Source organism: Copidosoma floridanum, unplaced genomic scaffold (genome assembly GCF_036245765.1).
Source record: "Copidosoma floridanum isolate Cflo_tuat_1 unplaced genomic scaffold, Cflo_Japanese_pri ptg000024l, whole genome shotgun sequence".
In the NCBI taxonomy this organism is placed as follows: domain Eukaryota; kingdom Metazoa; phylum Arthropoda; class Insecta; order Hymenoptera; family Encyrtidae; genus Copidosoma; species Copidosoma floridanum.
The window spans coordinates 1,830,968-1,848,194 of record NW_028321901.1 but is presented as its reverse complement, the minus strand read 5'-3'; the positions used below and the strand labels follow the sequence as shown (position 1 = coordinate 1,848,194).

Sequence of the window (17,227 nt, the reverse complement as noted above, 5' to 3'; positions counted from 1 at the left end):
ATTCCTCTATAAATCGGGTGTACTTGATAGCTGTCTTCCGGGTCCGTTCAAAACGGCACTGCAAGGCGTGACTCGAGGCCAGGGCGCCTCGCAGACTGTCTGCCAGAAACTGCAAGCTATCTTGCTTCAGAGGAAGATGCAGGATGTAGCGACCATCCCTGTCACGTTGGTGTTCAGAGAATATGTTTTCACAATCAACGTCCGCTGGAGATCGCCGGTGTACTTCGGGTATATCTTCCAGCTCCCAAAAGCGCTGTACCAATGACACGATCTGCTGATGCCAAGGTGGGCTCGGATCTTTCTGCTGGGTCGCATATGAAGCAGGGGTTACCAAGCCGTAACCACAGGAGAGGGGGGGGGGCATGACCACTGAGTTTCCAGCGTAAACATGGTGTGCTGCCCCACGATCGCACCACGCTGAACATGCCTGGGTCGAAGTAAGTTCGCATATGTATCTGCCCCCATGACAACGTCCACCTTTCCCGGGATGTCGAAGTTGGGATCAGCAAGGTGATGGAGATCTGCCGATTGTTGACCCACTTCTGGATGCAGTGGGGCGGTGGGATAGAAAATTCCGAGGTGCGGCAGACAGTGGAAATGAAGTGGAAGCGAGGCCTGGCCAGTAGAAGGCTTTAAGTACAGGCGTGCCTGAAAGAGGGACCAAGCCGTGCTGTTGCCTTCAAGCCCAAGGACTGTCATACCTATGGTCTCCAGCGGAGCCACTAGTCGTCGAGCTAGATTAATTGAGATGGCCGTGATTTCAGAGCATGGATCAAGCAGCACTTGAACTTTCACCAGCTCATCCTTCCGATCACGCAAGATGACAACGGCAGTCAGAAGCACAGATAGTCAGCACTGTGAGGAGCCCTTAGTCTCGTGGGGTTCATCAGCGTTAAGCTTTGTTTTCTTGGGTGGATTCGCGTCGTCATCAGTTAGGTCTGAGTCACGCTTATGACTCTGTTTAATCGCATTTGTAGCCTTACATGCGAAAGACGAGATAGAAGAAATACAAAGAGTGCGAGCCCGTGTAACTGGCGTGGCGTGGCGTTCTGTCTACGGCGTCTGCCCAAGAGCACGTCATGCGTATGCCTCCCAGGACGCGGGCTAGGCAGCTACCATACCCATTTCCAGTACCAGGACAAGTTATCATTACTCTAAGTGTGCGGGTCATGTGACTGTCGTATCCTCTGCTGTCTGTTAAGGCATACCCGAGTACCAGAGGAGCGCCCCTTGGGCATAGTTGTGCATGTCACCATGCGTACGTGAGGAGACGGCCTTGCTTGCACAGCCACACAACTGCGCTAACATTCCTTGGTTCACGTGGGTGCGATAGCAGTTTAACCTTACTGCCTGTCCAGGACTAGCCTCTGTATCTCCGTAATTATTTAGTCTACAGTATACTTACATGTCAAATGATACTGCTATTCGCAATCCAGCTCAAAAGACCAATGTTGGTTGTAAAAGATATTTATTTTCGAACGGTACAACGCTCATTTTAGTAGCGAACATACAAGTTCGCACGAACGCAAAAAGGGCTCTGATCTGATCTCGTCAGTCGCTCTTACTTTCTCTCCTCTTCTCCCCTTCCATCTCTCCTTGCCCACTTCTCCCACTTTCTGACTGACTGTCCCGAGGCACGATTGGAGAGGTTAAAAAATATACTAATATTATTGTTATCATCACGATTACAATAACTATCATTATTGTCATCATTATCATTATTGCCGTTCTAATCAACATAATAATCTTCGTTATTATGTAACCTCATCACCTCTGTCAAACATTGGCTTAAAGCATAATCTGATAACAGAAAAAGTTGCTTAAAAATTATAAAATAGTTATTAAGCGTATCGTAAGATTATATACTAGCTTATAAGATACTGACAGTTGGCTAGCGTTTTTTAAATTTTCATTTAATATTATTTGAGCATGTGTGTACACTGCATAACACGTATCATTCAAAATAAGTGAATGCTCTAACTTTGTGATGCTATTGTTCATTAAAAAAACGAATACCATCAAAAAAAACTTATTATGATTTGAATTTGAGAAACACAGTATGAAAAAAAAAAAAAAATAAACAAACATATGCGTATACATAACGTTAAAAAAAACTTTTAAATTAATCTAAATTTCAATACTTGTATAATATAAATAATAGATATTCTTGTTACTTTCTTTCACCATTTTTAATATTCTTCTTATTCAGTAATTTATTAGAGTCAAAAAAAAATTTTAAATAGCTGTTGCAATAATAAAATTATAATACTATCTGTTGGTCAATTCAATCACTGCATTACGTAGCTGTTATTTAATGATGGAAACTTAAGATATTTAATTAGATTCTATAATAATTTATTTGGTATTGCAATAAATAATGCAAATAAATTTGCACAAAAGAAGCATTGTATAATTTAAAGTAAAAAGGTCAACTTGGTTTGATTACTTTTCTTATTTAAGGCATTACATTAGTTAAAAGTCTGTAACATATACATGATGATATTACAGATAGTAAAAAAAATATCAAAATCAAACAACAAGTTAATAATAAATCATGCTTCAATTAAAAAATGAGATCTTAAAAAAAATCTAATTGCAAAAAATATGAACGCTTATAATAAAACTCAAAAATTTATTTAAAATAATGCTAATGACAATGGTGATAATAATAATAGTAAAAATAATTATCATGATGATGATAAATATAATAATAATGATAATGATGATAAGAATTCAAAACGTACATTTGGAGTACAAAAGTTAAATGAAAGATAAAAAAACAAGTTGTGGCTTGAAGCAGTTTAAAAATAGTAGGAAAATTATAAAATGATAGAATATTTTAACATTTGTAAGTTTCTAAAAAATAATCTTGACAATATTACAAATCACTATACTTGAATGAGTTGATTTGTAGAGCCAACAGAATCTCTCATTGACTCCGTTGGACAATCTGAGTTATACCTTAAACACTCAAAATAATCATGGGTTTATTAAATATATTATTATTTAAAGCTTTATAAGCAATAAATTAACTACTACAAACTCAAAAACTTGATCTAGTTATATAGATGCATACAGATGCAATACACATATAGGAATTAAAAAAAAGTAAATGTTATACACGTTACTATTTTATACATTAAATTGAATGACCCTTTTTTACGGTTAGAGTAGTAGGGGTGAGAGTGGAAGTCAGATCTGCTAAAAGTGGCTTTATGTATATCTACAGGGTGAAGTTATATTAAATAGAATCCACTGGCTATGTTAAAAATAGAGAGCTAGTTAGAGCCTCCTATATTCTCTAATATTTTGGTGATGTTTGGTTGTGGATAAAAACTGGGAGTAGTTTTCTTGTTTACTTTAGAGTATTCTATAACTAATCTGTATTTTTTTCAATCAGGTCATTTTTTTTTGAAAACTATCGAGTGAGAAACACTTTTAGGGAATTTTGATCTTATAATTGTACCGTCTACTAATGATCTTGCTATTTGAGTTTTTATTTCTTAGTGTAACGATAAGGAGTAGCAGTATAGCTAAAGATATACAGGACAATCATCCATTGTAAGAAATTTAGGTGTCATAATAAAAATACGAGAAGCTGGGTTACGTTTATAATAAATATGGTAACGTAATTTTCTACAATTTCTCTCAGTTCTCATAGACTTGCTTTTGAGTGATGAGAACTTTTTAGCTTATCAGTTACAAATTGAAATTTTTCACATTGTTAACATCGTTTTCATCAAAATTAGTGTAGAAGAATTGTTCAAATACCATGAATTTGAAAGGCTTTTTGTAGAACTATTTCTATTTTTACTGGCACATCTTTTGCTGCTCTCTATACACTCAGGGTTTGCTAGTAATTCTTCGAACATTAGAGTTGCCAGTGATCTCGTTTTGAGTTGGTTATAAAATAGCTACTCTTGTTCTGGTTGGTAAATTATAACTTCTGTTTTTGTTTACTTCATATTCTTGAAAACGATAATGAAAAGTATTGCGTGGGGGTAAGGCTACTTCATTTTCATTGTGAAATAGAAAATTTAATATTTCAAAACGCAGTTAAAAATTTGATTTTGTTTTGTGACTTAGAGCTTCTTTTTGCTTCTTAAATAACTTTTATAGGGTTGATTTTTTTGGCACAAAAAGGTGAGAGGTCTTATATGGTCTGCTTTTTATTAATAATGCATTGAAGCCGTAATCAATTCTTTCGTTTTCTGAGGTATAAAAATGGATCTCCTAAAATACATACATTATTTATTGGTGGTTCAGGACTTATAACTTTAAATTTTTTACCAATACTAAATAAATTAACTGCAACAGTGTCTAGAGTGTATAGTTACTTAAAGGTGATCCTCCTCATTTTTTGTATAATCACAACCTATTTTTGTGCCATTTTTTAATGCATTATAACTAATAACATTTACTGTTGCACCCAAATATCATATAACAACTTCTGCATCTTTGTGGAATTTTTTACGATGTACCCTGACTGCTGGCTAAGTTTATATTATTGTTGTTTTGAAAACTATTTAAATTTCCCTGCCATTATTGATTTAGAATGTAATATCAAATTGAAACTTGCAGTCACGTCCGAATGCCAAATCTCGTTCTTACCTTTTAGAGAGTTAAGGCAAGAGTCTTGTTATTGTTCTAGATTCTCAGTTTGATATGACTTTTAGTTGCATTACTTAAATGAGATCTGTTAAAGTACGGATAGCCTTGAGGTATATTGTTTTGATAAGGATAATATATTCATGGACAGTGAGGTGTATTTTCTGTTTCCATCTCCTCTTCATATTTTTGTTGGCTAGGCTAGCTTCGGATGATGATGTTTTCGTAGCTCTAACTTCTCGTATGTGCTATAAAAACTTATTTTAATACACCTTCTTTTTATGGCAACTGACAAGTTTTGTCATTATCTATGCAATGTGCTTATTTGTTTCTAACTGGTTTTGTGACCTGGTTTCTGCTGTGTCTTCTACATATGTAGCATACTGGTTATTTAATCTCTTTTTTCCATGTTTTTGTTTTTTTGTATGCGCTTTAGTCTGCTAACAGTTGGTACATGCAGTAATATTTCGTCTTCTTCTTCTGTTCTACTTACTCTAAATATTAGCTTCAGGTGACTTTTCATAATATTTTTATGAAGCTGACCTCTATTTCTTGTAATTTTCATTAATTGACTGCTTTTTTTGATCCCATCTTTTCTTTAGACTAGGAGTCAGCTTCACCGTGAGACTGTCTATTCACACCCTTATCTACCATTTATTTTTAACTTTGTTGAGATATCATTTTTTCTTTTACACTTTATAATTTGAGTTTCTTTAAATCTGGACAAAAAATTTTTGCTTTTTGGGATTTCCTTAGATTTTTTTCTAAGAATTGCACGTAATTGTAACAAGCGTGTTATAAGCTAACTTTTTATTATCTTGTTTATCCACTAGCTAATAAGGCTGTTTGCATTGCCATTTGGGTTTGATTCTTTCTTTCCCTTAAATACTAGGTTTAGAAAAGTGCGTCTGCCACTTTGTTTAAAATGTCTTGCCGATAAATTATGTCAAACTCATAGTCTTAGGTATGAGTTTAAAACCTATTAATTCTAACGGCTGGTTTTTTAAGTGTGTGAAAATGCTTGAAAAGCTTATGATCCGTACCATACATAACTTTTGGACCAAGCTCGTACTACTAGTAAAGGATACCATTATCTACTTGTTGTTATCGGTATTAACAGCGATTCTTATTATATATTTTGATTGACTTGTTTCTTTTAAGGGCTCTTAATGTTTAGCTCCAGACCTATGCAGACGACAGCCATCATGCAGTAGAAGCAGTAGTTTACTCGTAAACCATAGATCCAGTTTACTATATCTGCGTGCACCCTTCAATCGCCTAGACCATGCTGACTCTAATGAAAGGACTATAGCCTGATCCCACACGTCTAGTATGGATAACTATTTCTTAACTAAGGTTGCAGGCCACACTGTTCGAAACAAATCCCGTGGATATGGCATCACGTGGAAGAGATGTCCACGTTTGAGCATGTGTACAGTTGGGGTAAGTGTTGACCGTAGCTAACGGATCCTCTAGATGCATGGCCAAGGTTTCCAAGCCTTCTAGCTCTACCTATTCGAAGTTCAAGGGGACTTCTCACGCCTACTGCACTATTTAGCATGATGTCACATGAATTCTCGAGAAGTTCTCAGATTTTAGCTGTCTTCTGCACCTTCTGTTTTGATGCGCTTACAAGATTTTGCGCCAGACGTGGCTGACCAGCAAAACTTTGAAGCGACAAGGCTATCTGCTTTCATGCTGCCAATCAAGGCTCTCCAAAAGACTGAGCTGTTTTGGGAGCGTGTTGCTGGCTCCTTTTCTAACCAAGGGATTGCATGGCATTTAACTACGGCAACACACTGTTAAGGACTGTAGAAGTCTAGAGTAAAGTAAAAAAAGTGTTATTCACGCTGAATCATTGGCCCATAAAACATCAGTTATGATGAAGTTTCTACGCTCTTTAAACCCATAGACCAGAATCTTCGATGACATTCAAATCCCTACTCTTCAGCACTTCCTTGTCAGTGGTCCGCTGAACTCTGTTATCAATGTGACCTCTTTACTTTAAAAACTTAACCAGCTGACTCACTGAGACCTGGTTCGTGGCATACAAGATCAGTTTTGGCATCATTGAAGTCAAAAACAGGGCTTTTAGATTATCTGTAGTAGAAATCGCCACAAGAGGTTGCTGAAATTATCCAAAACCGTATGCAACTCAAAAGCTGAAAACCACTAAAAACCGCACAGGATTCTAATAGTCTCACCCAATATTACCATAAGTTGGTTTATTAAAAACAAACATCTGGAATTTAATTTTTTCGCCCCTAAGCTATCTTAATCAACACAATTCAAAGCTGTATAAGGTTGAACTCTTAAGTAATTATGCGCCCAAAATGTCTTATATTCAAAAACAATTGAACATGGATAACATTGACGTACTTTTTGCCTTAGACACCTTAGCTATATCATTGATGATGAGATTAATTGTGCTTGTATAGTAAATGAAGCGATATCTGTGGGGTTGTGGAAAAGACACTCGTATGGTCGTGAACATCTTGTGGATGAAACAGAAAATTAGAGTTTTTATATGCATACCTCAACGAGTTAACTTCTCAAAAAGAGAAGATGAATGTTTAAAAATTTTTGCGCGCTTCAAACAAGTGTTACATGTTAACTTGTAAGGGTACACGGTGACAGAACCCATGATGTATGTATCCAAACTACCAACTTTACAGTTAGAGTAAAAGAAAGTTAAGTAGAATTTTCAGATTAGTTTAAAGTCTATGAGAACCAATGAAAAAGACATAATAAAGCAGGAACTAGAGGGCAAGGAAGCAAAAAATAACAATGTTTCTGCGAATATAAGAGCAATTTAATCCAAAACAAAAGAAGGCAGAATTAAAATAATAATGGAACAAGTTGATATATATGGTTGCAACGACGAAAAATTCATATTTATTCAAGATCTAGTTAGTAATAATCCATAGGTATTTATGTTAAGAAATATATCATTACCAGAAATACGATCCTCAAAAAGAGAACATTAACAAAGAAATAGTGATTCAAATGAAAAACTATAAGTGATCTATGGAACAAAAAAAATAAATAGGGTGAAAAATAAACGGTTCATATGGTTAAAATATTATTAAATCTTTCCAATTATCATACAACTCCAATACGTATTTGGTAGAAATAAATCAGGGCCTGGTGGTAAGAAGAGTTGATGCATGTTATCAGACTTCTGCAACTGAATGAAAACTGAAGTCAGAGTTAGCACCAATCTTACGTTACGACTTTAAGTGCACATTTTTAACATTTTACCTCCTCCAGATATATTATCCAAGTAGATTTGAAACAAAAATTTTTTAAGCCATAATCGACAAAGGAGACACCCAGAAAGCGTATTTTCAGGATCAGATGATCATTACTAGTACAAAAACTTGCTAATAGATTGCTGTGAAGTTCTTCTAACATTTGCAGCAGCTTTTAAATTATACCTGTCTAGAAATAATGGCTGTGAGATGAAGGTGTACTTAAAGGACACATGCCTCAACCAAAAAAAAAGAAAAAAATAATTATTTGTGATTCAGAAGGTTACTCTTACGATTGGCAAGTGTAAATCTGTCAATCAAACCAAACAAATATCAGTTTTTTTAGAAACAGAAGAAAATTCTATAATTAAAAAAAAAAAAAAAATCGAAGATACATTGTAGGAAACAGTAAACTTAAAATAGACTTAAATTAAATAAAATTATTAAAAGAATATCCATTACCAGTGAGCGCTAGGAAAGTAAAACTATTTACAGAATTTGAATGAAAAATAGTTAAGTAGGTTTTCAGTAACTTTAAAAAATATTACATGAATAACCATATTTAGATGTCCCAAACATTCAAAAATCGTTTATTGTAACATCCAACGCATTAGATTACACGTTGAGTGCGGTAATCAGTCAAGGAAAAATTAGCAGAGATTACTTATATAAATGTCGATTCACTATAATAATGAACCATGATTCGTAAAAACTCTTTTGTACTACCAAAAAAATGGACTTACAGTTCAATCGGCTAAAGATATAGCTGTTAGATTACGAACTCTACGTCATATTAAAGTGTAGAAAGGACAATCAAGGAGATGTGCTGACTAGGAACCCTGTAAACGTGAAAGGGAAGAATAATCTGAAGTTGCCAAAATAGAATTTAAACGTATAAGCAGAGGAGCAGAAAGAAAAAAGGATTTGCTTAAAAATAACAGACGCCTGATGAAAACAGGTGAATGGAAAAGAATATTCAACTCAATATTTATTATTTTGTTTGACATATTTTTTGGTACAATCAAGTTTTTATTTTACGTTGTTGCTATACAAAATGCTTTTGGCGTTCACCTGTCAAAAACAGGAGAATGTGTTATGAATTAAACAGAAAAAATGATGATACATTTTTGTTTCTAAGTCGACAATTTTTGATTAAAAGAAGCAACAGTCTGGTTTAGTCAAACGTCTGTGTTTGAGCAATCTACCTTCAAACTCCTTGGCCTACCTCTTTTATTAGTCACTAAGGTAACCTGTAAGAGAGAAGAGAATGCCTCCAACTGTTATTTAGCTAATAATGACACGAGCTCCACCATGACTTATATATACGTCTGTTGAGCTGTTCTTCTGTTTTGCCCTTAAAAACTTTATAATGAGAGTTAAATGAAATTATGAGCGAGTACTTTACTAGTACAGAGCTATTTGAATTTGCTTATCAGAAGTAAGAAGGATCTGCGAAGTGACTGCCTTTCTCTATTGACTCTGTTCTGCTTTTTTATCACTGATTAACACAATGTTACCTTCTTTTAAAGAATCTTTTTTTTACGCTACTAATTTCTTGAAATTAAAGATATAAGATATTTCTAACGTATTTTTTTCCAAAATAACCTTGTTGCTTTTTTACTAATTTTTTAAATTGACAAAATTTCTGCAAATATTATTAATAAAAGTTTACACATAAAAAGAGACAGAAGGATTAAATATCTAATGAAAATTATGTTGTACTAAGGATTCTTTCAATTTACGTTTGTTTTTATGAAATTCAATTATTGTATTTTTCAAATCATTACACATTCCTTTGTTATAAGGCTAAATGTCTAATTAAATAATCACCGGTATTCCGTATCACGCTATAAATTGTTTAAACGCCAAAATGGTTAAGTAAGAGTTGAAACTGTTTGCAAGTTCCAAAGGAAGACTCTTGTAAACATATGTATAAAACATTTGAAAGTTATGTAAACAGTTATTCAAAAGCTCTTTAAATTTTTTTTATTATTCTCATGTTTCATCGTATCTCACAAATTCTTTAAAAAGACAAACTGAGGCTTTTAACTTCAATTAACATGAATTTCATGGTAGTTTTTTTAAAAAGCGTGAGAACATGAGCCCTACCTATTATGTTCAAAATAATTTTTAATGATCTTGATACTTTTTGAGACGTTCACAAAAGCCACTGAAAATTATCGTATACACTTTCCTCTTTCAAGCAACTTTAATTAAATGTTTAAAAATCAATATTCTTTTATTTTCAGGTGATGTTTTAGGGGATTTTTCAGATCAGATACCGAAAAAATATTACCTGACAAAGTCACAAAAATTGACGTAAATCACTTTTGAAGATATTACTTTCATTTACCATTTAATTAATCGTATCAACGGGACAGCTTGGAGTACAGTAAAATAATCTACAAAATTCTTTTTGGGTTAAAATACGTTTTCAGAAATCTTAGCTGAGTTATCAGATTAATTTTTAATATGTAAGTGTTGTAGACAGGGACCCCTTATTATAAGTGTTAAGCATATTTTGTAAAATATGTAGAGCTATTAGGCAACCTTCTTAACAATATAAGTTTATAGAACTGATTTAGTTAATTTTTGTAGTACTACAAATGTGTATTTTTTTAAAATTTCGTCCTGTAAATAACATTTTCAGGAATAATAAAAAAACTGTAATAACTAAGTTATTTTGAGCAAAGAACAAATCAAAAAGTTCCAGACACTTTGTTAACGTTTGCAAGTAGTAAGACTTCACCCTCTGCCTTAATTTTTTATAACCAAACAAAAACAAGTTTTTTTTCATTCGTAAATTCTATAAAATTTGCATTAGATACCGTACAAAAACTAACACTCTAATTAACCTATCATCAAGAAATCAATCGTGAGTTCAACAAATACACGGTAGAAGTATGATGTTATAACAATAAAAATTATTTAAACTATTATTTGTAATATCATTGTAGTTCTCGTAACAAGACAAGAAGAGATATCAACAATGAAAGAGATTAAAAGTGAAATCAAAATTTCTCTGTACCCCGAGCTATATAAGTATATTGTCAATCTTAAAAAGTTATTTAGTCAAAAAGTCACAAAATCATTAAAAACACACTTTTTTTTAGAAGGTATAAATTTGAGCTAATAGAAAATTTTTTTTACAATAGCAATTTGGTATTGTATCAACAGTATTTTGAGAGTATCAGAAAAATTAACATGGAGTTGATGGAACTAAAAAGAATATTAGCTTGAAAAATATGAATCTAACTCTACAAGTTAAGGTTTCCACGATTGCAGTTATTTTCAAGAATGTGTGCATAATAAGAACTCATTAACGTAAAATTTCAGTTATTATTGTGTGCGTAGATATTAGTTGTGCGAAGTATAAAAGCTATCTAAATAAATGGAAAAAGCAAAACTTTCGTACATCTTTGCTGAAGTTCCAAGAAGTTTTATTAAAGACTGTGTTGCATGTCCCATGCAAAACACAAATTCAATATGAACTCTTTATATCATACTCTTCAATCGTGCCTAATAGTTGTGCTTTTGTACATACAGTGGTATATTTATCTGCTCCCAACGCATAAGTTATACGTCGTTTAAAAATATGTCAATGAATAAAGCTTACCAAAGTATAAAGGTAATCGTAGAATTTCGATAAAAATTATGTTTAACACGTATAAGATTAATGCCATGTTAGAAAAACTTTCTAATTAATGACAGTTTTAGTTATTTTCAATAAGTTTAACGGATGTAGAAAAAGCCTATGTAGTGCCTATCAAGTAATAAGTGAGAATTTAAAATTATTTTGGCTTCCTTCATCATAAATTTTTAAAATAGTAGGACTTTTTCTGAATGTTAAAGTCAAAATTTTGACTGCAGAATATATACTAAATATGACAAGCGATACGAATATAAAAGAAATAAGTTTAGATGTAGAAAAAAATGAGTAATTATCATTTTACGTTGCGTTGATTATTTCTTGTAAAAATTTAGAAATATTATCACATTAGTTTGGTGCTTACCTTTGCAGAATCTTTTAGCTGGGCCATTGTTGGATCATTTACGAGTTTTCCACTTGCAGCTTTTGTAGCTTGAATAAGATCTCCAAGAGCAAAAGTGACATCTCTAATAGCATTTATTAGCATCACCTGAGCTTCTAAATTCTCACTTCCTAGACTTGCAGCTCCATATTTAACAACTTCAGCAAGCTCAACAATTGTTGAAACTGCATTTTGAGCAGCTACGGCTAGTTGTTCTTGAGAAGATGCTGCTCCAGCTACTAATGTTTTGGTATCTTCTACGAGTGCTTTAGCTGTTTTGAGTATGTTTTCTCTGTGATCAGCAAACGTTTCATTCTCATTCTCAGCATGTAGTGTACCCGCGGTAGCAAACATTATTGTTGTATCTAAATCTCCAATTATTCCTGATACAGTGCTTGCTGCATTGATACAAGCTTGTGTACCACGAGATCCAGCTTGGAGTATTGCAAGTATAAGAGATACTTTTTCTCCTATAATTTTGCTGTAGTCAGAACTCTTTTCATAGACTTCTAAATCACTTGACATAATTGGACAAGTGCAAGCATCTTCAACTAAATGTAAGCATGCATTTCCCAACTCTTGAACTGCTATACGTAATTTCGTTGACATTTCTTCATTAAATGTTGCAATAGTAGCTCTCAAAGTGTCTTGAGCAAGATCAGTGTATTTGTGAGACATTTTAATAACAAGTGAATTAAGCTTGGTATTCTCCATTCTCGATATAGATAACTAAAAATAAATGTTAATTATAACAATGTTTTTAATGTAACGTATTTTTTAAATGAAAAAATCACATAGGACAGTAGTAACTTAAAATTTTGATTTTTTTTAGAGAAAAATATATATTTTTTTTAAAATCATAACGCTGTTATCATAAAACACGACTAATAACTATTATTCTGCTTTCTGACATAAAATTTTCTCTAATATATAAACGTATGAACGATCGTATTACAAATACTCGCACAGCTCAGATTTTTTGTAGGTCTTAAACTGAACTTATCAGAACAGTGAGCTAGTGATATGAGACGTAGACAAACGCAACTGACACTTGCTATATACGCACTCACTTAGTATCTGCCTGTAAGATTAATACAGCGTATTAAGAGAAGTTACAGAAAAGGAATTCAAAATCAATGAGAAAAGGGAGGCATACCAAATTAATAGATTTATATACCACAAATAGTATAAAGTACCAATTATTTCATACCTACCATTTAAGAAAAACTTTTTGAAATTAAAGCTTCCGTATGGACTTACATTCTTCCAGAAGTTATAAAAACAGAGCAGCTTTGTTTGATAATTTTTTGGAGTTATATTCCTATTGGCTTATAATGCATGAGAGTAAATTAACGATTTCAGATTGATGACTTTGAGAAAAAGTGTCACGGAAGTGGATTTTGTATGTTACTTTTACGTTTACCCCACTTCTCTTGTCATAACTCCAGTCCCCTACTTACCACACAATGTGACTACATCTCACTATATAACACATTTTGAATTTTATAAGATTTGTTCCTTTTTCTTTTAACGAGTCTAAAAAAAAAGAATGTTACCCAGTAGATTTAAACCCCTGATGTCTTGCACAGTAACCGATGCCCTTACCCACTTTGCTATGAGCGATCTCGATTTTACAAAATCGAAAACTTATTCTTATGTTGTGGTTCATAACTTATTTTTACCGTAAACTTTTATTTACTTTTTATTAAGTGATTTGGTTTGATTACAAATCACACTGCTAAATTAATGATTTATTCAATGGATTAATTTTCTTAGTTCATGGTTTTTCTAAAACTTAGAAATTAGTAAATTTGAGCTCTCCTACGATTTATTAAATACTTATTCACTTACGATTAATTTGTTTCTTTTACAATAAAAAGGTCCTTGTTTGTTTAATTTGTTCATGCTATTTTTTTAACTTTCAAAAGTTATCAAAATAATTGTTGTTCTGTACAAATACAATAATTGATTTTCATTGCTTATTACTGTTTCACATTTTTATTCGTGATTATAGTGATTTACGGATATTTTTCACATAGCACCCAAGGAAAAAGGTCAGAGAAATGACAGGACCACAAATATGTACAGTAAAGCTAGCAATTCTTTTTCTTTTTATCTTGTAGATATACTCTTCTACATACTTTTACGCACACTTGATCCTCTATCTCTAAATGTATTTAAAAACCATCTTGTAAATCTATTATTTCGTTCATTTATCTAAAAGTAATCTTGTATACCAAAAAAATTGGGAGATCGCTACAGATCATATAAATGCAATTTTGCATGATTTTTCCGTAAAGTAATGTGTTCAATTGTGATTTCTTAAAATTAAACGTATGCATAAGGTACACTCAATCTGCGTTTTTTCGGATACTTTTCATGCTTTTTTTGAATATATGTTTGATATTTGAAGAATGCCTGTAAACAAAAATTTATGTGTGATGAACGTCTTGCAAGAACATTCACTGGCATGTAACACTAACCTATTGAACAACGCGATACTGCAGGATGGTTTTTCCTAATTTTTTGGATACAATTATATTTTGAGTACTTTATATTGCAAAAAAATAAGAGTGTGAGCGCTTGTGATAGATGTAAGCGTGAGTGAATTTTCAACGATATGATTTTTCTTACATGATAAAAAGAGATTCTACAGTTTTTATTGATCTCTGTAGAACTTTTGTTAAGATTATTTATGACTTAATCTAAAGTTACACTTATAAATAATACATTCATATCAAGCGTTAGCAAAGCGAATTCTTCTGGTATCGTCATTCTTTGTGTAGTTATGATAAATTGCAAACTATAATTAATGTACGATTTGGGAACGAATATACCAGTTTTTATTAATAATGCAATTTTATAATTGGGCAAAAAAGATCATTTCATTATCCTAAACCTTGTAAAACAAATCTTACACAATAATCATGACTCATAATTTCTTAGCTAATATACAAATATTTATCTGCTCAAAGACTCAACCAAAGTGATATTTATAATCGTTTTTATAACATAAGTTTACCAATCCAAGAACCTTTTTTTAGCGTTTGCATTGTAGAAAAAAAGTTCTAGAATAATATCACAAGATTACCCTTAAAGTATAATGTTTGAGTTATTCAAATACTCATTTAATGAGAAAAAAATTAATTATTTAGTAAAACTTGGAAAAGACAATACACCAAGGTAAGATTTGACGAGAACAGTTTATTTATTTTCGTGCAACAGATACTCATGTATGAATAAAGGGGAATTTAAACGTGCTTCAAACGATATAATTGATGAACATAAAAGAGATTGCAAAAAAAATTGGTTAATCTAGTATGTTGACGAGAATCCGGTCATAAATTTCATTACAAAGCTGTGAAAGTCCTGGATATAAAAAGATTGGTATGAACTCATAATTTTTTGAAACCCTTTGTCAATGTTAATCTGAATATATTGAATTTAGAAGTATGTGTTACAAAGGTCATCAACATTTTTAATATACTACGAAAGCATATCACTATACAAATGAGAAAATTTTACGGACATATATATGGTAAGCCTGCTTTTATAAGCGTAAATATATCTAGCCTCCAAATGCCGTTGGTCTTTATAACAGTTACAGAAAGAACATGAGTCGTAGTAACAGCTAAGCTAAAGTAAATAGTTTTATTGAAAAGGGTAAAAAACATTTTTTCTTTGTAATGTTCCTTACAAATATTTTATCTAATGTTCATGCATTTGATATTTTTTCTTCTGTTGTATAGAGCATTAAAATATCTGGATGGAGTAGGCAAACTGAGCTAATGAAATATTCATTTTTTTATAACTAACATTGTGTTGTATTCATTTACAGTACTTCAGCTTATTTCTCAATGAGTAGAAGATCTATTGCATTGTATTAAAAGAAAAGACTTATCCCTATTTTCTATTGGCTCTTATTTGTGAAAATGGCTGTTCGCTACGCTAAGGCAAACTTTTCCTGACTAAGTCACTTTTTTAACCTACATATAAAAGAACTGTTCATATAATTGAACTTTTTTATTCAAGTATAAAATTGCTTTTAACTTGTTTTGGCTTAATAACAAAAAATTTTTTTAGTTACAAACATTGTAAATAAACTGTAAGCCTTAGAATATGAATTTTAATCGTATATTAGTATGCTATCGAAAATAGATTGCTTATTTTCTTAACAACCTTATTATTACAAACAGTTGTTGAAGGCTTAGTTTTATTTTTTAATAATACGCATAAAAATTGAATTTATTGTAGATGTAATTATATAAAAACATTTATTATATTTTTTCCACACAAGAATTACTGCACTTGGAGACCAAGACTAAAGCGATAAAGGATCTTAAATACTTTTTATAAGGTTTGTAGTAGCTAATTAGAATTATGGAAGAAAAATAAATTAATTATTACAAAAACCCGCTTCATAGTAACATGGGCATTTTACACTGCAGAATATCGTCTTTTAAATAAAAAATGTATTCTTCTCATAAATCCTTGTTAACCTTTATCATTGCCACTATTCGTTAAAACTTTAGAACAATTTTACGTCATGTGTCGGTTGTGAGCAAAAAAAAACTTTTTTTTACGTATATCTGTTCATATTTTAAATACAATATACATGTATGCTTTAGAAAACACATTTTCTTCCAAATCAATTACTTAGATATCTGCTACAAATATATGTATTTAAATAAATAACAAGCATGTATAACATAGGTATACAACCATTGATTCTTTTTTCTTTTTCCTTTTTCTTCGCTCCAAGTTAAAAGACATAAAAAGAAGAGACCAATGAGCATCTGAAAGGAGTTAAATCATCTGCAAGTTTTCTCATAGATGTGGTACTATGATCAAACATGACGGAGAGCAAGCTGAATTTGAAAAGAGACGATTTTTCAAATGCCAAGCCAGAGCAATACTAGCCAATCAGATCGTTGGCTCTTTTTTCCCTCTTTTTACATTAGCTTTCTTGCATCATTTTTAAGTCAGTACGTGACTGAGGTCCGCTACTTTTTATAAAAAAGCCCAAAGGATGCTAAAAGCACCGTTCTTACTTTTACCCTTGGTCAACTGAGTAGTTATAGTCCGTCTCTGCTATAACGTGGTCCTCAACCAGTGCGGTTTATTTTCGCTTCAAACAAAAGTATACCTTAACTACCTTACACCGATTCTTGGCATATGCAACCTTAAGATCCAGAATAAAAGAAAGTATATAAAAGCATTGTTCACTTTCTAGAATTTCTTCATTTCTACGTAAATATATTCTCTAGTGCATGTTTTTTTTTCTTTTTCTTTTTTTTTGTGGAGGGAGGAAAAATGCATTAAGACACCACAGGGACA

General features: G+C 32.2%; 1 protein-coding gene across 1 annotated transcript in view; it reads right to left on the bottom strand.

The window, feature by feature from the left end:
* Positions 1–17,227, bottom strand: part of LOC106637206 (Talin_middle and talin-RS domain-containing protein rhea) — a 912,483-nt gene that overhangs the window by 134,456 nt on the left and 760,800 nt on the right. Inside the window, exon 14 of the mRNA XM_089595075.1 lies at positions 11,873–12,619. Within this exon, the coding sequence (XP_089451201.1) occupies positions 11,873–12,619 (747 nt within the window). The remainder of the gene's footprint in view (positions 1–11,872; positions 12,620–17,227) is intronic.